A 23,283-nucleotide genomic window follows, 5' to 3' on the forward strand; every position below is an offset into this window, starting at 1 on the left:
GCCTCTCAGAGTCAAATAAGAAAATGTCGTTGGGGTCAGTGAGACACGCCTGCAAAGTGGCCAGAGGGCACTGGGGACATGGCATCTGTCCTCTGCCAAAGCCCACCTCCACTTTCAGCTCCAGCGAATCCTCTTCCAGGATTCCAGGAACAGCTTCTCCCTGAACCTGTCAGCCTGGGCAGGGTGGCAGCTCTCAGCTGATGCTAGTCCCAGAACTTGCATGAGCCTTGATGGCTTCTGGCCATTTAGGGTACACTACCATCATCTGGGGGGCCACTCTGCCATCACTCCAGGAGCACCCAGGAGGCCATCTCCCAGACCTTGTCCCCAGGGTGCAAGAAGAGCCAGTCATCGCTGGTCCATGTGTCGGACTGTCCAACACCACATCCATTGAACGGAGATGTAAGTCCAGGGAGAAGAAATCCCGGGGCAAAATACCTCTAAGAACCAAAATCATTCAAAGGGAGAAATAAAGTTTAAAATCCGTTTATTGCTTACAAACTCCAGTACGGGACCTTCTCTCTTTCCTGCAGCAGCAGCAGCAAAACTGGTCCTCCCCTCCCTTCTCTGGCACAGATAAGCCCTCCTTGGCCCATTGATATGGAGATGAACTTCTCCACCCGTGAGGAATGATTCAAATGCACTAAAGCCATACTCTCTCCACCTCCGAATGCCTATTGATATGCAGATGTACTAAAGCCAGGCGAGATATTCTGGAAATGTTACAGTTTTACCCACAGGAGGCTTCAGGGTTTATTGAAGTTAGTGCTGGCAGCATGATATTATTTTGGTGGCCAAACCCTGGCTTCAACAATTCCTCTTTGGTTCGTACTTTCAGGTGTATAGGAAACAGCAATGTGTGCTAGCTCTCATCCCAGATTGCTGTGGGGCTCCATGTGAGTCCCTTTTAGAGCACACAGTGCACTCCTGCCTGGCTTTGCTGACTTCTTCAAAGGTTAAAGGTAGGCCCCACCAATGGGCTACAACCCACATTGTCTTCTCCAAATGTAATAGATATTGACTTAACTACTGCACCATATCAGAGGCAGGCTTTCCTTCTAGCCAATGTATTTGGGAAAATTCATCTGCTTCATCATCTCCTGGGAATGCCAGCAGAAAGTGGTCTCTGCTCCTTTCCAGAGTTGTGACCAGAATCCATTATGTTGGTGAGTTCGTTCAAGCCGCTGCCAGAGACGCCAGCCGTCACTATCTTTAGTCACATGGACATCCAGCTCACAGGGCCTTGATGGGTCTATCACACTCAAGGCCTGCACAGCCTCAGTTGCCAGCTTTGCAGCATCAAAGGCAAATGCACATGTTTCGTGCCAGTCTCACATGATGCCCTTTCATACCAAATGGTATAAGGGCTTCAGAATTGTGCCAAGTGTGGAATAAACACCCTCCAGTAGCCTAAAAGACCCAAAAACTCCTATAACAATGCCACATTTGTCTGTAAGAAAACCAGAAGCATAACATTATACAAAGTATTAAACGCTCTGTTCCCAAAGAGATTTGGGCTCATTTCACTCTGATAGCTTTACCCCCATATCCATCTATAAAAGCGGGGATTCCGGGAAAATGCTCAGGGTTGCCATCAGTCAGTGAGCATCCAATTCCTGTGTCTACCAGAGCCAGGACACGTACAGTCACTGGGGACCAAAGAAGTAATATTTCAATGTGTGGTCCTTGGTCCCCACCTGGTTCCCAAGGTGGGTGCTTCTACCTCCTCCCCAGTCAAACTGTATAGCCAGTCATCCTCCTCTGCAGGTTCAGGTGAGGCCGGCTCACTCTCCAGCAGGAAGTCTCACAACGCACAGGCTGGACTTGTGGCTTTGTCTCTGGCCTCTGCTTCTCGGTCCTCAGTGGCTGAAACTGATGCTCTGGCTTCAATTGTTGCCACAGCACCAGTAAGATTCTATTTGACTTCCCATTCAATTTCTCTCTGTCTGCTCCTGCCTTTATCAAATCAACCCACATCTGGGTCCTTGTGATTTTCACGGTGTAAGAATAGAAATAGGTTAGCATAAGCATAGCCATCTTAAAGGCCTAGAAGCCATTTTCTGAGTATGTGACTTAGAAAGAAAAACTGGAACTGGGTAAGGCCTTGAAAAACAAGTTAATCATGAGCACCGGGTGGTGGGCAGCTGTGACCCTTGGTCAGCTAACCTTGGTCAGTAAATCTTACATACCAAGCTTATCGTGCAGAACCTCCCTAACCATTGAGGAGTAGTCTTACCCTGCCCTTGCTTAACCCCAGGATATATGTCTTGCAAGAATAATGTATAGTTATAGAAAATTGCTATGAGTTAAGTGCTTTGAAATTGCTATATAAACCCTTGGCTCTGAGTGCTCGGGGTCCTTGTTGAGACCCACTGCATCGGGCTGACTTGGACCCCAACTAGTTGGCTGAATAAAGACTTTGCTTGAATTTACATCTCTATGCCTGTGTAGTTTGTTCTCTGGGGAAGCCTCGGAAGCCTGCACCCTAACACACGGGGCCCTTTAAAGTCTTCCTCCGAGCAGCAGACCACAATCCCTTCTGTGCCATCATTGCTTAAGCCTCCCCCAAATATCACAGAGTACAGATAACCACATATATGGGATTCCCTATGTGATGGGCAGGAATGGACTCTAGGGGCCCAAAGGAGGACTGGGGAGACTTTTGTAGCACCATATCCCTCATCCCTGCTATAAACTGCTCTTCATTCAGGTCATGATTTACTGGGTTACAAATGGCATTTTTCATGCCCAACTCCTGTAATGCCTGTTAGAGCTCAGCTTACATCTGCCATCTAGCCAAAGATGATCATAAACCGCCCTGATTGGACCATACAGTGCACAGTGTGGCCATAAGCCACTTGAGAATAAAGGGCTTGCCTGGGATCTGGTATGCATTTTGTAATCGCTGCTGCAAGGCAGGATGAATTGTCAGGGAAGCCAGCTTTCCCATTTCTGACTCGGACAGAATAATCCCATCCATGCCTGCATCCCAAAGGCACAGGTGCCAGGCTGATATGGACTCCAGGAGTTTCTGCCAAAACTGGGAACCCAAATCCACCAGCTCTTCCTGTGTATAGGGGTGGAACACAATGTGCTGTATGACCTGGGGAGGGGACTGCACCTCTCCTGGAGGAAACTGTAGTTGCTACATCTTTATGTTCATTACTACCAGGCAGGATTTCAATAGAGGAGGGGTTGGTGCCTCTCTGCCTCCCCATTCTCCCGCTGTTTACCCCCCACCACTTCTGGAGCTGATGGCAAATCTCTCACTGCCCCGCAGAGCACCTCCACCTCAGTCAGCACTGCATCCTTCATCTTCTCTACAGCACTTTGAGTGACACCATCTCAATCTTCAACAAATCTTTTACCTCCTCCACAGCACTTCACAGTTTGCATCCTCATGCTGCCTCTTCTCGTGTTTCTCGCAGGAGTGCAGGAGTACATCCTTCTCCTTTATGGCCTTTGTTAATACAATGAAAAAAGGCCAAACAGCTCCTGCCACCACGTGGGCAGCCTGTTTCTTTAAGGACTTCTCTATTTTGTAGAGCGCCTCCAGCACTGCCTCAGGTAACACCTCCACCTCCCCCGAGTCCTGGGGAGGGGCCCACTCCTCTAGAAGGAGAGCCACTTTGGACCACATGCCCATTGGAGGATACCCAAGTATCTCATCATCCATAAGAGGTTTCTCCAGTATTTCCTTCTTTGTAGGGACAGCCCATTGTAGCACCCCTCCTATGAGGGCAGCTTGTTCCATTGTTCTGTCTGCAGTGAATCCTGTCAACTATGCCAAAATGTACCTGCAAGCCAAGGGGGATCCCAGCTCTGGGTAAGTTTGCTTTTGATTCAAGGAGACCTAATAATGACAAAAGAATATTGGGGGAGAGAAAAAAGACTTCTACCAAGCTTTATCCTTGTGATGGCAGGTTGAGCACTAGAGTCACACCTGCATCCAGCAAGTCTATCTCCATCCCTGCCTCTGCTTCAGGCTCTGTGCTGAACACTGGGTGTAGCTCTTTATACAGTAACACAGATAATAATGGCTTATTGCCAACAAGTGCAAGCATACCTGTGCAGCAGGTCAAATATTACATCATTGCAAGTGCACAGTGGGTGAGTCCATTAGGATCAGGTGAGGATCTTGGCCATGGAATTTTCCCTACAAAGCCACGTTTCCCAAAACTTACATTTCACTGCTATGACTTTCAAGCTTTTTACATTAGAACATGATGCAAAAAGAAAAGAGAAGGTGAACACTCACTGAGTACTGAAGTTTAATAGTTAGTGACTCAGTAACCGTTGCCCATGCTTGCTAAGTCAGTCTCCCCAACAGTGCAGTAAGCTAACTACCACTATATGATAGAGGAACTCAGGTATAGAGAGAGAAGGAGTTTTCTCGAGCCAGACAGCTAGTTAATAGCAAACCGGGGTTGCGACCTTGGTAATACAAGCCCAGGGTGCAGTGGGTCCAGGGACCTCTCACCCTGACTGCCTTTAGCTGTCTGCCCCGCCTTTCCTAGAGAACTGTCTTCCCCTCGTGATCTGAGATGGAGCTCCAACTACCAGGTCAATATCACAAGAAGCACAGAGGAAGCAGGTGGAAGGCTGGGCAACCAGGGTGTCCTGGTTTCTCTTCAGGAAGGTTTCCAGACCTGCCATGTAACTTGGATTTTTCCATATAAAACAGGGTACAGTCATTTAACCAACCTAGCTTCAAGAAAAGCTTTTGAATATAATCTGTATTTCAGCCGGCCAAAAATGAGGGATTCTAAGAAAGCTAAACTGGGTATCAGGATACACAAAAGCAATATCTACACAGTCTGTGACCAAAACATTGTTGACTACCCACACCTCTGATGTGTATCCGTCTTCCTAAGCTGTGCACACACTCACAGCATCCCCAGGGCAGTAAATGCCCAAGACTACCTGTTCCCTCCATTCAGCCTGAAGTCCAGGATCTCTGGGTGATGTGCAGTCCTCTCCCTTTAAACCATGATGTGGGCTTTTGTGGTCTGGAAATCTATACACTTAAGGCAATTATCACCCTTAATGCATCAAAGTATTGGTGGAGTAGTAACTGGATTGTGACTATTGAAAATCCCAATTGAAACTTCTTGTTTCCATTAATGTCAAGCTATTATTTGGATTAAACTTCCAGCTTATTGAAAACAATCCTCAAAGCTACTTTTGCAATTTCTTAAATAAATAAATGACCTGAAAAGACAGTAGAGAATTACAAACACACCACTCAAATGGAAAAAGAAACCTGCAGATAAAATGAACAAGAGTGATATTTTTTGTCCCAGAGATATTTCTCAAGTCAGGAAAATGTGAAGCTGTGTTTTGATGGCCTCACGGTGGAGGGAGAAAAATCAAGGACTAGAGTGACACAAGGACAGAAATGGTAAGAAGACCCTCCTCATCTAAGTGGAGGCCTCAAAAACGCTACAGCCCTCAGGGTGAGAGGGCTTGAACTGCAGCTTGAATTTAAGCTGCCTCAGTAGCCCAGGACACAAGAAGCTTTCAGCCTTAACATGATCCTTGACCACGGATTCCTCCTCACGGAAAGCTGCCCTCTTCAAAGTCTAAAAATGGTATTTCAAAGATGATGGCCAATGCCCAAGAAAAGATGACCAGGCACACAAGAATGCTGCCCTTATGGGTGAAAACCAGCAAGAACAGCAGACAATAGAATTGATACCGTTAGCTCAATAAGCAAACACAAACTATAAAGCAACCAGGCTTATGTTTAAGTCCACACAGTGATGCAGTAACCAGAGAAACAGTGAAGGACTCAGGGGTGGGAAAACACTGGGTATATTACAAGATTGGAACGGAGGTCAGGGTGGCTAGAGTGTGACTCAGAGCCTCAAATGTGTCCCTTAAGTCCGTCCTTAGCCCTGGTCCCTCTCCCGCCCAAACACCTCCCATGGCTCCCTATTGCCCACAGGATGAAATCCATGCTGGGCTCCGGGAGACCTCAGGTCGGCGTGGGGGGCTTGTGGTCAGCTGCTGAGGCTCAGAGACACCAGCCCGCCCACCCCCTGACCCCTCTGCAGGTCGCAAGCATTCCTGCTGGCTCTGGGATAGGCTAGAGCGGACGTGACAGCACAGTTTTTTATTCCTGGGAATCCGCAGACTGAGGAGTGTTTAGGGTCACACTGACCCACACGGGCCGGGCAGTGGGCGTCACTGCGCGCCCCCGCTCAGCGGCTCCACCCGCAGCCACAGCCCGCCCTCCGCGCGCAGGATGAGCTCCGGCTTCCTGCGCGGCTCCTGGTCATCAGGCAGGACGCGGAAGCGCAGCAGCGTGAGCGCCAGGACCACCTTCATCTCGGCCATGGCAAACGTCTGCCCGATACAGTTCCTGCGGAGGGGAGTGCGGGCTCTGACTGCGCCCCGGAACTCATCCCCGTCCCACTGCACGTGGACCCTGGCCCGGGACCGGCGCATAAAGAGGGGGGCTTACGGGGCCTGGGACCCCCACGTGGGCTCGCATGACCCCTTAACTCCACCACCACCCTCGCCTCACCTGGGCCCCGCCGAGAAGGGAATAAAAGCCAGAGATGACCTCTTCTGCGGGGTTTCTGGGTCGAAGCGGTAGGGGTTGTATACCTGGGGGAGGAGAGAGGCAGAGCTGCTGGGTGGGGTGTCTCGGGACAGCCAGACACCCCCAAAAAAGACGGGTGTGGCTACAGTGGAGGTCCAGGCAGGACCCCACCCCCTCACCGGGCCCCAGGGACAGAGAAGGGGGTGGCGGGGGACTTCACCTCAGGGTCTGTCCAGACTGACGGGTTGTGATGAATCCCGAAGATGCTAATGATACAAACATTCCCTGCGGTGGAGGAGGGGGCAGTCAGGAGGAGGTCCCCTAATGGGACCACCCCCGACCCCGCCCTGTCCTCCAGGGCACCTTTGGGGATGACTCGGCCGTCTGGGAGCACCAGGTCCTGGGTACAGCAGCGGGAGATGCCCGTGACGGGGGGGTGCAGGCGCAGACTCTCCTTGATGCACATGGTCAGGAAGGGCAACTGGGCCAGGTCGTCCCTAAGAAACCCCCCAATGATTACTAGGCTCCCCTCTGCTGCCAAAGATGGACCAGAGACTTAAGCCTTAGGAAATCAAAATCTCAAAGAAAACAGCCTTTCTGAATTTTCAGAAGCATTTTTGAGCAAAACACCACCCTCAGAGGGTATCCCTAAAAGTGAGTATGTTTGCACAAAAAACTTTAAAATACATAATTGGGTAAAAAGAACTCTATAATGGACTTAAAAGGTTATTCAAATGAATAAGTTCCACTCCACACTCTCAGGTGGGATAACCTGATATTCTAAAGGTGTCGAATCTCCCTAAATTAATCAATATATTTAATGTAATGCAATAAAAATCTCGCTGGGTTTTTCTCTTTTTTTTTGGAATTTGGTAATCTTTTTCAATTTGAAAGAATTAAGTTCATCAAGAGCTAGGCCAATTTAAACATAAAAGATCAAAGAAAGATCATTCAGTCTACTGGATGCTGAGACCTATTACCAAGTGCAATAATTTTTTCTACATCAGTGTGGTGTTATTGCAAGAACAGGAAAACAGACCCATGGGACAGAATACAGAGTTCAGAGACAGGCACAAGAATAGGTGAAAACACAGTGTCTGGTAAAGGAGGCCCACAAACCTCTGGGCAATGGGTGGATAGTTTGGTAGAAGGTACTCTGACTACTGGTGTCATAGAAACAAAAAGAACTAGATCTTCATCTACTCCATATACAGGGTGGTGTCTCCTTTTATATGTGAAGTGTAAAACCATAAAGTTAAAGGAAGATAATCTAGGAGACATCTTTGTGACAGGAAGCACAAACTGGAAGACAAACAGAATGGATAAATACACACAGCATTAAGGATTTCCTTTTAATAAAAGACACCACAGGTCAAATTCACAGTCAGAGGAGAGATTCACAGAACATACCTGCAATAAATACATAGATCAAGAACAGTATCTTGAATGTACAAAGAATTCCTGCAAACCAGCAAGAGAGATGACAGGTGACTCGAGAGAAGAGTAGGCAGAAGGCATGATCTAGAAATTCATGAAAGCTCAAACACAGAGATTTAAAATATGTAGAGATGCTCAAAGTCACTGGTTATCAGGGAAATGGAAATCATACAGCAATGAGGTGTTACTTCACATCCGCTCAAGGCAAGTATTAGCATTATGCTAGGAAAGACTGAGGTGTGGTTAGGGAGACTTTATGCACTAATAGGGGAGTAGCTACATGAGGGGCTACTACGTGAGGAGTCAACACAGTCAAGAAAAACGATGTGGGATTCATGACCCAGCAAGCTGGCTCCTAGGTATGGATCCCAGAGAGATTCTCAGACAGGTAAACAAAGACGCATGCACAGAGATGTTCATTGCAGTGATGAGATGGAAGCAGCCCAGGGACTGGGCTGTTGGGATTGAAGAGGAAAGTGCTATATGATAGTTCAAAGCAGTAATCTAAATCTACATAGAACCATGGGTGTCTAATAAAGGCATAGTGCTACATTTCTGAAAAAAATAAGAGCCTGTCTGAGATCTGTAACACATACCTGTGACTTTAAAATGCACCCACCCAAAACAAGACATTATTTAAGTAAAAGGATCAAGCTGCCTAGATCATATTGTTGAAGTAAGTGGAGAGCTGGGATGAATCGGAATGAGTATTGCATGGAGAAATGATGACATTAGTCATGAATTGAGGACCACAGTTAACTCCATCCTTGGTGCTGGAGGTCCAAAACCCTAATTAATTAAAATTTTCAAGAGTATATTTCAAACTACCCAACCCAATCATAAATTTTCAATGTAAAAATAAGAAATCAAGAAAAACATTGTTAAAGCAAAATAATGAGATAGGACAAATTTTATCAACTATGAAAATGTTTTCAAACACATGATAATGAAGACTTATGGGTGGCTATCTAAGAGTATATAAATAAATACAACAGAATAGAGTCCAGAAATAAACCCTCATACAGAGGATTGATGGAGCTAGAGGGTATTATGTTCAGTGAAATAAGCCAGTCGGAGAGAGACAAGCACCAAATGATTTTACTCATATGTGGAGTATAAGAACAAAGAAAAACTGAAGGAACAAAACACCAGCAGAATCATAGAACCCAAAAATGGGCTAACGGTTACCAAAGGGAAAGGGACTGAGGAGGATGGGTGGGAAGGGAGGGATAAGGGTGGGGAAAAAGCAAGGGTGTATTACGATTAGCATGTATAATTAGCATGTGGGGGGGGCATGGGGAGGGCTGTGCAACACAGGGAAGACAAGTAGTGATTCTACACTGATGGACAGTGACTGTAATGGGGTGTGGGGAGGTACTTGGTGAAGGGGGGAGCCTAGTAAACATAATGTTCTTCATGTAATTGTAGATTAATGATAACAAAATTTAAAAATTTTTTTAAATTTAAAAAAATTCTGCTGGGACAATTAGATTTGGACAAAAAAACTGATTCCTACCTCAGTACTTAAACTGACATAGATTTCACATGGAAAAGAAAGGTATTAAATATAAAAAATAATAAGAGAAATCCTAAGTAGATTAAATTTTAAATAAAGCATTTTTAAATAAATAAACCTATTTGAAGAAAACAAACAAGAGTTTTACATTTTAGTCTTAGAGCATGAAAGGCTCTTCAATGCATGATTTTAAAAAGCCAGAAGCTATAAAAGAAAAAAAATTAATAAATATGACTACAAAAAATAAAACAAAAAGCAAAACTAAAGTCAAAAAACAATCTGGGGAAGAATTTTTGCATACCAGAAAAAGAACTAATTTTTCTTATATTTAAAATTGTTATAAATCAATAGAAAAAACTCAAAAAATTTCAAAGTAAAAAGGACAAATGATACAGTAACACTTCACAGAAAATGCATGGCTGCTCAATGTGTGAAAAAGTGCTCAACTTTACCCATAAAGTGATGTTCATTAGAATAATATAGTAGTAATTTCATCTATCAGATTGGCAAAAGTTTTAAGGTTTCATGATCTATACTGTCAGTGAAAATATGAAGAAATTGTCTCTCTCAGAATCAGTTTGTAGGAGTGGATTTTCTGAGAGCTATTAAATTGCAAACTCAAATAGTCTTTGATTCAGCAGTGTTACTTCTAGGAGTCTGTCCTGGAGAGATTTCCACATGTGTAAGCAAAGGTCAGTGTATACAGATATTCACCACATCAGACTTATAATAATAGAAGTCCCAAACTGTACAAATGCCTTGGATGAGGGAATGTTTAGACAAGTGATGGTACATCTGTCTGCTGGAATATTATACAGCTATAAAAAAGGAGGAACTAGGGATCACAAGTCTTATCACACACTGCACGATAAATCAGTACAGAGATGCCAAAAGCCAGTTCAGCAATATTTGTTAAACTTCAATTGCTCACATAAATGTCCCCAAGAAAGGAGTGAGCCGAGTAAACTATGCAATGTTCTGCAGTACTCAAAAAGAAAGAGCTCTAAGACACACTATTGAGTGAAAAGAACAAGGGACCAAATATGTGTGTATGCATTTATATTAAACTGTAATAAATTATATATAATATATATACACACAATTCTATATATACAACATATATATATATATGTATATATTGCCAAGAGGAAGATGTGAAAGGATGTGTGAAATTGATGTCTCTAGAAACCCTTCAGGGGACAGAGAAGGGATTAGGCTGGCAGGGAGATCAATACAGGTGAACCTAATCTCCATAATGTTTCATTTTGTTTAAAAATAAAAAGGCTTGTTCCCAATACTGAATTTGCAATACAAAATTAATTTTGCAAAACTTATATTTTGGAAAAAAATTAGAAGATCTTGACATTATATTATCAATGTGCACGCTGGGTGCTCTAGACATACTCTTAGTTACAGAGGATGCGACAGAATGAGTAAGCAAGCTGAGGGAGGCCGGGGCCAGGGTAATGTGAGTATACACTGAATGCTGTCTGGAAGGACACAGGACAAAATCAAAGGCGAGGATGGGATTGGGACGCTGGCATCAGACAGAGGCTTACGTGAGGTGATAAATGTGTTAACTATATTAACTAACCTTATTGCAGTCATTTTGCAATACATTCATATATCAAATGACCATGTTGCACACCTTAAACTTACACAATGTTACCTGTCAATTATATCTCAGCAAATCTGGGGTCAGAGGAAGGACACAGAGGCTCATGTTCACTGTAAACCCTTTTGAATTTTTACTAAACTATTTAAATTTTTTACCAACTGCATAATCTTTTGAAGTTGGGAGAAGCACAGAAACATTTCTCCACCTCACAGGACAGCTCTGTTGTCCAAAGCCTTGACATTGAGGGCATTACCTCCAAAGTATACCGTTCAACACCTCCTCTCCATCCTTCAGCTCTTGGTCCAACATCTGTCCCCGGATTCCCAGGCCCCAGCTCATCCCCTCCCGTCTGCCCCTGAGGCTGCAGAGAGATATTTCTAATACCCATAATCTGACCCGTCCTCCCTGCTCAAACGTCTCCCATGGTTCCCCACTGCCCTCCTGGGTGAGTCATGGATTTCCCTTCAAGAAAGGACTTCCTGAGATATGCTGCAAAAAGATGATGGAGTAGGAAGGCGAGGCGGAAACCTCTCCCCACATACACCCCAAGGATGTAACTACAGCAAATACAACAAACCCTGAAAAAAAAAACTGGCTGTCCAGCTGCCAGGAGTGCAGCTAGCTGACAGCCTCCAGCTGTGGGGTCCCCAGGCTGCACTGCAGCATTTGAGCCAAGGCCACACTTTTTTCCAGTGACAGAGCACAGTGGCCGGCTACAACCTCTAGTGGCAGCATCCCTGCCTGCTTATATCTTTTATCCAACACCAGCTTCCTAAAGGATCTGAATTGACACGTTTGGAAACTTCACATGGTTTCCAAAGAATTCCCAGAAGGGCTTCCATTACCAGGTCCAGCCTCCTCAGGAGCCCTCCACTTCCTCACAAGGATCCAACCCCTTCTACTTCCTCCCAACACACCAGGCCCACTCCTGCTTGCTTCCATTCTGGCCTTTGCACAAGCTAGCCCCATGGCATGGAACACACTGTCTGCAGCCTACACCCAGTGGGGTGCATTCATATTTGCTGTCTTACTACCCAGCCTTCCGTCACTCCCTCTCTGCCCCAGCCTTGCCCAGGTAGGACTCGAATGATACTGGACGCTCAGTGGGGAAATGGCGGGCAGTGTGGACATGTTTACTGAACAAAGAGATGATTTTTTTTTTTTTTACCCTCACAGATCTCTTGTGAATCCCTGGAGTATAAGGTGGAAATTAGAAAAAAAAGATCAAAAATTAAATAGAGTGGAGACCTTTGGGGAAAATATGGCAACTTCAGGCAGAAAAGCAAAGGAGCAAAGAAGTTCATTTACTAAGTATGTGCTGGGTGGCATCTATTCTAGATATATTGTTGCAATTCTCCAGCAGCCCTGTAGGGGAAGGCTTCTTGGTCCTCCACCCAGATTTACAGAGGAGAAAGGTGGTATTCAGGAAGGAGGACTCATTTTATTAAAATCACATAGCAGTTAAGTGTAGACACACATCTCTCTGTTGCAAAAGCCTGCAAACATTCCCGTGATAGCCAGGCTGGGAACCAGACCCTGCCTCTGGGCTCTGCTCCTATTCTCACTGAGAAATAATGATGAGTCCACAAAAAGATCTTGCCCCTTCCCCAGCTGGGCAGCAGAGCCACCAACGGGTTCAGGAACAGGCCACGGCCGCCTGCACTCACCATGCCATCTCCTTAGGCTCACGGTCCCTCAGGAGCTCTTGCACCTCCTGACGGCAGCGCTCCTGGTACTCGGGGTGCTTCGCAAGGTTGTACAGGACCCAGGAGAGGCCGCTGGCCGTGGTGTCATGGCCTGAGAGGCAGGCAGACAGGCTTGGGCCTCTGGGCTGCTTCAGCACCAGAAGGTGGACAGTGTCTTCACATTAAGGCCCTCAGGGAACATGGGGAGGATGGGGAAGGATGGGGGAGGTGGCCAGGGTGCACTGCCGAGTCCCTGGAACAGAGACACCCCTGCCCCCTCTGTAGTCCCACACTGGGACCCTCACCCTCAAACATAAAGGTGTCAGCTTCAGCTCGGATGTCCTCGTCTGACAATTCCTTCCCATCTTCATCCTGGAGAGAAAATAAGACACCCCCCACCCAAATCACAACTGCTCTCAGAGCCCCTGAGCCTAACCAGAGACAGTTCCTGAAGCTCTATCATCCAAGCAGGATCCTTCCCTCAGCACCTCCAGAGCACCCCACAGACCTCCTCCCTGGTCTCCTGCCTCCTGTTTATTCTTTCCAGGCAGCCTTCTACAAAGTCATGTCTAAAACTTATCTCAGATCTGTCCCTCCCTTCCTCAAGCACCTTCTGTGGCTCCCCAGTGCCAATCAACTCCAAGTCCTTCAGTCTAACATTTGAAATCAAAGTCCATTCTGCCTCTTGAATTCAGATTCCAGAGAAGCCCACCTTGGCCAGTAGGAGCACATCAATGAAGTCCAAAGTCTTGGCCTTAGCCTTGCCCTGGAGGGACTCGTGGGAACCCTGACTAAAGAGGTTGCGGCGCCGCTTCTGGATGACAGCATCTGTGAATCCGTGCACCAGGTCACAAGCCTTGCGGAAGCGCCACCCATTGGGGGTGAGGTAGTAGAGGAAGTCCATGTGCAGGAAGATCTGCCTGTGCCGTTTGGTCACAAAGGCGCTGAGCTCCAGGATGGCAGCAATATATTCACTGGGATGCCTGCAGAGCCAGGCCAGAGAGAGCCTTAAATCTCAGCTCCTAAGACACATGAAACCCTGGGAGCACCTCCCAGCCAGAATCCCAGGACCACGTCCCATCCAGGAAAGGGTGGCCTCCAAGCATGCTTCTCTCTCTACCTCCCACCTCTATGAACTGCCTGAGGTCCCAGACCCTAGGGCAGAGCTCGGTCATCATGCTTATCTCCTCTTTCTGCTATGCAAAATCTCGTCCTGTCCATTATTCCTTGGTTTCTCCCACATCAGGCCCATTTTCTCCACCAAGTTCACCCCTCCTCTTCTTCCTGGTCTCCTTGCATCCTCTATCTGTTCAACAGATGTCCAAACTCAGCTTTGACCCTGACTCTCATCTGCTCAAACACCTTCCATGCCTCCCTGGAAACCTCAGGATAAAATTTTTATCTCATTGCCTGCCTTTTGAATCCCCTTGAGATCGAGCCCCTGCCTCCTCCTACCACCCTCATTTCCAAGGTGTCTTCTTTTCAGTGTGGCACACACTTTGCTCATTCTAGCCTCCTAGCCTTTATCAAACATTCCTACCTATACAAAGGGACACTCATTCTCTTTCCTTTCTTTGTCCTTCACTGTCCAGCCCTGGTCCACCTCCTCCAGGGTATCCCTCCCAATTGCCCGTCAGTCTTCCCTCCCCACCTACTGCCTTGGGTCCCTGGCTCATGTGCCCAGGCCCCCGGCAAGCACTCACTCCTGGCAATTGCTATCAAAACTGAAGACGCATTTCTGCAGACTGTCCAGGGTCATGAGGCTGATGTGCTCAAACATGTCCAGACGGGAGCTGCCCTCAGAGATGAGGCGGTTCCACTTGGCCTGGATGGAGGAAGGGCAGAGCTGTGGCTGAGAGCTGCCTCTCCGGAGCTACCCCGCACCCCAACCGCCAAGAGGTACTGCCCCACACCCAGCCTCCTGGCCCCAGGCACCCATCCCCAAGGAGGAACGGCCTTCAGTGGGATTGAAGCCATTCCTCTTAGGTCACGAAGACCCCCTGGTTCCGAGTCAGGAGACCTGGGTTAAAGTCCTGGCTCTGCCTCTGATGCTCTGTGTGCCCTGGGCAACTCATTGCCCTCCTCTGGGGTCCACCTGTCAAATCTTCAATAACAATTAAGACCTGCTTTACTGTTGGACAAACCAGATTAGAAGCCCGGCTCTGGTTTTTAGCTCACTTGCAGCTGTGTGAACTTGGGCACGCTCCCTAACCTATCTGACTTTGCATTTCATCATCTGTAACGGGGCAATGATAATCATCTGTATCTCATAAGTTAGACAACATATGCCATGGAATTGGTACCTTAGTTCTGGTATACAGTAAGTGCTAAATAACTGTTAGCTCTCATCATTATCTTCATCATTATTACAGGGGTCAGTGGCTACATTCACCCTATACCCTCACCCTTTGCAATGGGGCTTTGCAGCTCTTCCATTAGGGGATAGAACCTCTCTATCCAGCTCGTGAATCTGAGCTGGACATGGGACTTGCTTCAGAAGAAAGTGGACGTCATGATGCACTCCTTCTGCACCTGGGCTCCAAGAGGCCCTACACGATTTTGTTCACTTCCTTTGGGCCCAGCCCCCACCATGCGGTCGAGCCCTGGCTAGCCTACTGGGGGGTAGGGAACAAATGCAGGAGTCCAGTTGTCCCACCAAGGCCATCCTATACCAAACAGCACCTAGTTGAGCCCCAAACATGTGGCAGAGCTGAGCCTGGGTTAGCAGATCTGTCTGTCGAACCCAGCCGTGACCACAGACACAGGATCCCAGCCAAGAGAAGAGGGAACAACTCAAATGATCCAATTATCTCATGGGCAATAACACTAATTCTTTCAAGCCTGTGAGTTTTAAGGTGACAAGTTATAGAGAAAGAGCTACTATGTACTTTTCATCATTACTGTCTTGAATTTACAGAGCTTTGGTGGGAGAGACTAGAAACCAAAGCCTTCTGAGTGCCTACTATGTGCCAGAGACATGATTCTATTACATCATCTTGACCACATTTCAGAATAATTATTATCCCTTTTTTTACAGTTGAGAAAGAAAGAGGCTTAGAGAGGAAAGGCAGTGGCCCCAAAGCTGTCCAGCAGAGCCAGGACTCCTGACCATATGTGTCTGAGAAGATTCCTCCTTTCTCAAGGCTCCAGCCGGGACCCTGAGCCCAAAGAACTCACATGCATGATGTCCGTGCTCTTGCTGAAAGTCTTCATATAAGGCTTCAAGATATCAAAGTGGAAGGCGGGTGTCAGCAGGCGGCGGTGTCTACTCCACTTGTCCCCACCACTCAGCAGGAGCCCGTCCCCTGTAGAGGCAGCCGTGGGGAGTGGGCAAGGGCAGCGCCTTCCCTAGGCCCCAAGCTGCCCCCAATCCCCCTCACCCACAGCACTCACCCAGCCAGGGCCTCAGGAAATTGTAGAAGATGTTGTCCTTGGGTGCAACGGTGGCTGACATGAGAGATAAACCATCGGGGGCCATGGAGGGGGAGGGGAGGGACTCTGGCAGGTCTGGAGGCACCCAGCCAGGGGTTGGCATCCCACCACTGCACGCCCAGCACAGCAGGAATGGGGCCAAGAGCAGAGGAAACAGGAAGGAGGGGGAGGCGAGCAGGGTGCAGACCAGGCTTCAGCACAGAGCAGAGCAAAGGCAGAGCCCGCAGACACACCCTCCAGGCTCGGACACACCCTCGCGTGGCAGAGCACGCCCTGCGCCACCTGACACGGCCCCTACGTGGTCCAACACGTCCTAAACCCCCGAGCTCAGGCCAGCACTCAACAAACACCTTAATGGGGGCCAGGACACTGTGCCTGCCCCAGCCCTCTCTAACATCCTGGGACATCTGACGTGGCCCCGACATAGGTTAATATGTCCTGACGTGACACAACATCCTCTGACATGAGCCTGTGACAGTCTGATGTGACCTCAATGTGTCCCACAGAAGGACCCCAGATAGGACCAAAATAAGGTCCCATTAATGTTGCAGACATGGCCCAGGTATGACCTAGACTTCTCCAGGGCCCTCCTCCACCCTACACCCGACATTAAACACTTGGGGTCAGGGACTCCTCTATTCTCAAAGAGACCTGAGGAGGCTACCCGCTCGGATGCTGAGCTCCACCCTCCCTGAAGAGCTACGCTTGTCCCCTCCAGCCTCTAGACCACCCCCCAGGCCACCCAGATACAGCCGACCAAGCTGAGGTCTGGAGGAGCTTCCCCACAGCACTCTGGTCATATCCCCACCTCAGGTCTCCTCCAGCTAGAAGCACCTCCTATCAGAGGCCGCCAGGGCGGCGGAGAGCGCACAGAGCGAGGGGGAAGCTGCAGCATGTGGTGTGGCCTGGGGAAGCCACTGTGCCCCCGGGCCTCAGTCTCCTCACCCAGGGAATGCCCACCTCACAAGGATGCTGGCGGATCAACATCTGTGCTATCAGCCTGTCCAACCTCCACCCGCTGCTCCTGAAATCAGCACCCCATGCCTGCTCCACTCTCTGCCCAACTAGTTAGGAGGGAGGCCATGCCACCCCAACCTCTGCTCCAGAGTAGTGCACGGGACCCTCAGCCTCAAGTTGAATCTGATTCAATCAAGTTGAAGTGGTTAGATAAGAAATTGGTCCCTGGGACCCAGGCCTGGCCATTGTAAAGGAATCCTGAGACTTTTTCTGGATCTGTGGGCAATGAGCTCACTTTTCCATGGGGACTGAGCTTCTGGGACTCACCTTTCCCAGCATGAGAGTAAAGCCATCACAGAGGAGCACAAAACTAGGGGATGAAGACAGATTCCCAAAGGCATTGTTTGAAGACCTGGATCCAGCCATGCCTGAAGATGACCCTCTCTGAACTTTTCAGTCAACAGATTACCTGTCTTTACTTAGACCAACAGTGTTGAGCTTCCACCACTCAACACTGAGACTGACAACCAGAGAAAGCCAGGGGCCTGCCCAGAGTCACCTAGAGGGTTAAAAGCAGGTCTCTGTCAATGCTGCCCATTCCCCTGCTCAACCTGGTCTGTTCAGGAGTGGGAGGGGCTTGGAGAGGAGGTAGGAAAGAGCTGGGGTTGGAGCTCCTGGGAGAAATACCTGAGGCCTGGAGCAGGGGGACAACGAACTTCGGGTGGATGAGCCGCACGATGGGGTGGAAAGGCCCAAGCCACCAGAGGTGGACGTCTTGGAAGCAGTGGGCCAGGTCCTCCATCAGCCGCAGGCCCTCCTCGTTGTTCTTGGCCTGGGGATGGGCGGGGGTGAAGCCAGTGCAGGGGGCCTCAGATGTCACCAGCGTCCACTACCCACCATGTCCCACTCACCCCCTTCTCCCATCCGCCTGGATTATTGGTCTACACCTCTCTGCATCTCACTAAGTCAGCTTTTCTCTGTTGGTCACTGTCTTTTGTGTCTATTTATGTGCCCCTCCAACCCCTTCATCTCTCTGTTTGTTTAGACAGATGATAGATGATAGATAGATAGATAGGTAGATAGATAGATAGATAGATAGATAGATAGATAGATAGATAGATAGATAGATAGATAGATAGATAGATAATGGATGGATGGAGGGAGGGAGGGAGGGAGACATAAATGACTATATGGTAGATGGATAAATGGGATAAATGATAAGTGGAGGCATAGGTAGATAATGGATGGATAGAAATAGATTAGATAGATGATAGATATAGATAGATAGATAGATAGATAGATAGATAGATAGATAGATAGATAGATAGATAGATAGATAGATATAGATAGATGATAGATAACAGGTAAATAAAAAGATGATGGGTAAATATTTAGATGATGAATAGATGGATGCTAGATGGTAGATGGAAAAATGATAGATGGATAATGGATGGACAGATGGACAGATACAGATATGTACACACGTATTTTGTTTATCTCTCTCTGTCCTCTGTTTCTCTCTCTCTCACTTTTTCACTGCATCTTTCTCTCTTTGCCCCAGTTTCTCTGTCCAGCTCTGCACCTCTGATTTTGATGGCTCCCCATCACCCTCACAACCAACCCCTGCCCCTCCCCAGTCTGGAGACCCCTCCCACCCCACTCTTCTCTCCTTTCCTCTGCCCGTCACTGCATCACTGTCACTGCAAGGGACTCTTTTTCGTCGCCCAAAGGCTGGCCACTTGCTCTCTCAACCCCAGGCCTTCAAGCACCCTACTCCTCTCCACAGAACCCGTTTTCCCTTCTTTGCTTAAAAAGTCCTGCTCATCATTCCAGACCCACTTCCAGCAACTCCTCCAAGAATCCTTCCAGACTGCTTGAATGGCTTGCTTCCCTCTGCCCACCCCCCAGCCCGTCTCCCCTGACCCACCCTGACCACACAGATTGGGGGTGGCTCAGTCTAGTTCTGTGTGCCCAAGATCATAAAACCCTGTGAGTAGGTGACCACACGCTGACAAAGAGCCTCGAGCTCTGAAAAGGGGGGGGTCACCTGCAGTCGAGGTGGCAGCCAGCACCGCCCCAGTGAGGCAGGGCAGGCCCCCTGCAGCCCCGGGGGACAGTGTGTCCAGATTCTGTGCAGAGGAAAGAATCTCTGCTTCCCCTGCTCCTTCCCTTCGTGGCCCAGGGTGCTTCCCAGACAGGGAGGAGGTGAGCTCTCTGCCCCCAGAGGCTGGCCTGGGCTGGGGAAGTCAGATTGTTCTCCCCCTGGGGGTGGTTCCGGCCCCAGGGGGAGATGCCCGTGGGGGAGGCTGTGGGCAGCAGAGTGGCCTCGGGACTTGTCCCTGTAACTGGCTCCCACATCCTTTCATGTCGTGATAGGTCCACATGGCCTCTGGTTCTTCGCAGAGTGAACGGTGTGCAGACCTGAGCCCGGCAGCCCCTCCCCTGCGGGCCCCAATCAGGAGGGCAGCTCCCACCTATGGGCCCCTTCTACAGGCCCGGCTTTATGCGTAGTGCGCCCTGTCCATCATCTGTCTGTCTCTTCTGACGTCACCCATCACTCATGCCATTTACAAATGAAGAAACTGAAGTCAAATCCCCCAGGAGGAGAAGGATGTGGGGCCACTTATCGGTGAGGCACTCAGAATGACCCATCTAAGCCTTTCAAGTACCCGCAAAGTACTCTAGGCAGGTGAACATAAGTCACTGTCACCTGTGTGACCTGCTCCCTGCTGCCTGAAGATCCTGGGGCACTGGATGAGATTGGATCAGAGAGGGAGAGTGACTTGGCCAACATCACACAGCAAGAGAGGCTGGAGGATAAAAGTGTGACCAAGTCCAGCCTCCATGGCTGAGCCCTCAGAGGGGGAGGTGGAGCTGCGGTGATTTTGTAACATTCTGCCTGCCTCCAGGGCTCACTGAGAACATTCCAAGACCCAGAATCTCTAGCAACCTTCACAATGAGCTTGGGACGTCCTGTTCTGTGATGAGCTGGTCTCGGGGAGGATTGCGGATGAGCTGGACATTCCTTCCCTTATCTTGGATGAACAAAGGAGGTGTTGGCACGCTCACCCAGGCCTGAGGTATGGCTTCCACCACACATCAAACATTTATTAAGTGTTTACCGTATGTCAGCTCCTGGGCTGGCGCCATCAACATCACATTTCCCTGTGCTACTATCTTTGGGAGAGATGGATAATAAACAAGCAATTGGACAACTGACTATTTGAGTGCAACCAGGGCCAACTCAGAGGCCAAGGTCTGGGAGGTCCAGGGAAGTTTGTAGAAGGACACTTGGACTAAATGGGAGAATAAGGATGAAATGACCAGGTGACCCAGGGAGGGAAGCAAAAGAGCTTCCAAGCAAAAGAGGAGCATGAGCAAAGGCCCTGAGGTCGAAAGAGTTTGTTGACTCACTGAGGAGATAAAGCAGGAGTCAGGGGTCTCCAGTGCACGCTTGGGGCTGGGCAGGGCAGCGGAATCCCAGCCAGGCAACATTTAGTCTTTCTCTTCAGAACAATGTGCAGTCACTAAATGGTCTTCAGCCAAGAAGTGTGGTGATCAAAAATGAAATTTCAGGAAAAAACCTCTCCAGGGCTAAAGAGACAGAGAGAGAACAACAGGGAACAAGAGGGGCCCTGAGACCAGGAAGTGGGCTGGGAAAGGCTTCCTGGAGAAAGATGGTAGCGGAGGGGGCTGGGGTGACAGGAAGACGCAAGGAGGGAACGCCTCAAGAGAAATGATGAGGCAGCTCAGTTGGATGCGCTGAAGCGCCAGATGGCAGGTGAGAGAACAGAGGGGCAGAGAGCCCTAAAGCGTGGGCGGTGGGCAACTAGAAGGATGGGCTCCACTGAAGGCAGGGGCAGGATGGGGGAGAGAGCCGTGAGCACAGACTCTGACGTAGTGGAACGAGGTGTTCATGAGGCTGGACACGGAGTCTCAGGCCCAGGAGAGAAATGATCTTGGGGCTTGGAGCCCTGGCTAAGAAGGTGGCCGTAGGAGAGAGGAAGTGGGAGGGGGGGTTAGGTCTCTGGAGGCTCCCCATAAGGAAAGGCAGAGCCAAGGAGGCAGGCAGGGGGGCCCTGGGATGGCAGGGGGACCAAAGGAGAGCAATATCCTAGAGCCGAGAGGAAAAGGAGGTTCCAGGAGGTCCAGGTGGTCAGCAATATCAGAGATGCTGGAAGCAGGACAAGGTGGAATTTAGGAAACTGGGGGTGGTGGTCATCTCACAGGAGCAGGATGGGGACAGGGACCACACTGGATCAGGCGAGGACTGAGCAGGGAAGTGGAGGCAATGACTGAAAACGGCCCGTGGTGCACACGGAGACGGCAGGATGAGCAGATGGAAGTCACAGTGCAGAAGGAGGCACCCTGGAGGCGGGCAGCTGGGGGTTCCCATGCCATATTTCTGCCCCATGTTATGACCTTCTCTAGCATCGTTGTGAAGTAGACAGCAGAGGACATGGGTGGTTGAGCTCAAACAAGGCACAGGTTTTCTAAAGGGCCGTGAAGGAAAACCCAACTGGCAAGAGACTTCAGCCCATGCACCAAAGATGGGAGTCTCAGCTAGACGGATTCAAGGAAGTAAAATCAGGACGAAGCTCTTGGTCTAACAGGGGAGAAGAAGAAGAGAAGAGAAGCTGGAAGGAACCGGGGTGCAGGCAGAGAATCCAACCTTCAGGGCAGTGGCTTTGGACATGGCACCTTTATGGGTGACGACAAAGTCCAAAGTGCGATTGTGGCCACGGAGTCCGTGCGGCATGGAGAAAGGGACTCTGGGGATGAGGCTGGGATGGTGGCCCAGGAGCCCCTTTCCCAGGAAGCTTGGCCGTTAAGGCACAGGCCACGGTGACTCCCTCCGAAGGGCAAACTGGTCAACTTTGGTCCAAGTTGGGCCATGGGGCCTGTTGATGAATCTTGACAAGAGAAGGAAAGGAAGGTGCCCAAGGAAAGGAAGAGGAGACTGCCCACCCTCTCCCCTAGTCCAGCCATGGCCCTGCTGGGGGACAAAAGGGGCTGATGTCTGAGGCCTACAATGATGGGCCATGCAGGGAGCAGACACTGGGTGGTGGCCTTGAGGAGGCCTCAAGACCAGCAGGTGAGACTGTGGGCACACCGCGGACCCAGTTTTGTGCAGCCCACCCTGATGGCCCCTTGGAGGTGCACTAAGGTGAGCAGGACAGGCAGGGTCATGACCCACAGCACGCTTAGGGTGAGGGAAGGCCAGACCAAGAAGGGGCTTGGGGCATGGAGGGGACAGAAAGGAGGTGGCCTGGTTGGGGAGGAAGGAGAGAGGGTCCCTCTTGACGTGCCCCTCTTCCCTAATGTCCCAGACCCCAGCCAAAGCCCCGATCCCTGTTACCAGCCACTCAGGAGGCCCACCCATCCTGATGCCCCAGACCATTCCTGCGTCCACACTCACCAGGCCCAGGTGGCCCCAGAACCAGTTCCGCCTTGGGGGCTCTGGGAAACAGCGGAGGCGGCTGTAGGTGTCATGGAAGGTGCAGACCCAGGCCAGGAGGCGGGCCAGCAGCCAGGAGGCCCCGACCAGCAGCAGGAGCAGCCATGGGGAGGCTGCCGCTGTGTGGAGTCCCAGCCAGGAGAGGCTCAGCTGCGGCATCCTGGGGGGCACACGGGATAGAGGGGGAGCCCCTGAGGCCGAGGAAGGGGGCGGGGATGGAGAGCTGGGAGGAGAGACAGGGCAGCTCCCAGGAGGGGGAGAGGGCCAAGGGTCTGAGGGGCAGGGTGGGTGAGGGTGGGCGATGGGGCAGGGAGGGCTCAGGAGTGGGCACACGGGGGCTCAGAGGGGAGGGAGCCCCAGGGAATTGCAGAGGGAGAGGCAGAGGGAGAGAGTGACAAGGAGATGGACAGAGACAGAGAGATGACCCCCTGGGAGCCACTCACCACCCAGCTGCACTCTAGAGCAGCCCCTGCCTTGGGCAGCACCCTTTCCCACCCGGGCCAAGACCCCCTGCCCAGCCTGGCACCTGCTGTCAGGAGAGGTTTGTCCCCACAACTGCAGGAGCCGCTTGTTCCCTCGTCCTGGGAAAACTTTGCTCTGGGGCCCCAGCCAGGCCAGCCAATCCCCACACGC

At 49.8% G+C, this 23,283-nt stretch overlaps 1 protein-coding gene across 2 annotated transcripts; it reads right to left on the reverse strand.

The window, feature by feature from the left end:
* Nucleotides 1-6,089: 6,089 nt before the first annotated feature.
* Nucleotides 6,090-23,283, reverse strand: LOC108408757 (cytochrome P450 4F3-like). 2 transcript variants are annotated; one of them, XM_037018385.2, is made up of 13 exons: nt 23,177-23,283; nt 22,612-22,810; nt 17,880-18,024; nt 16,197-16,250; nt 15,981-16,108; nt 14,507-14,628; nt 13,516-13,786; nt 13,109-13,175; nt 12,786-12,915; nt 6,911-7,044; nt 6,768-6,832; nt 6,530-6,612; nt 6,090-6,364 (listed from the first exon to the last, which is right to left on the reverse strand). In XM_037018385.2, exons 2-13 carry the CDS (start codon nt 22,807-22,809, stop codon nt 6,187-6,189), a joined length of 1,575 nt encoding a protein of 524 aa, XP_036874280.1. In that variant the 5' UTR covers nt 22,810; nt 23,177-23,283; the 3' UTR covers nt 6,090-6,186. The 2 variants fall into 2 exon arrangements, with proteins under 2 accessions (XP_036874280.1, XP_036874281.1); XM_037018386.2 differs by having other exon boundaries at nt 23,094-23,226.

The sequence above is a fragment of the Manis javanica genome, chromosome 13 (assembly GCF_040802235.1).
Source record: "Manis javanica isolate MJ-LG chromosome 13, MJ_LKY, whole genome shotgun sequence".
In the NCBI taxonomy this organism is placed as follows: Eukaryota; Metazoa; Chordata; class Mammalia; order Pholidota; family Manidae; genus Manis; species Manis javanica.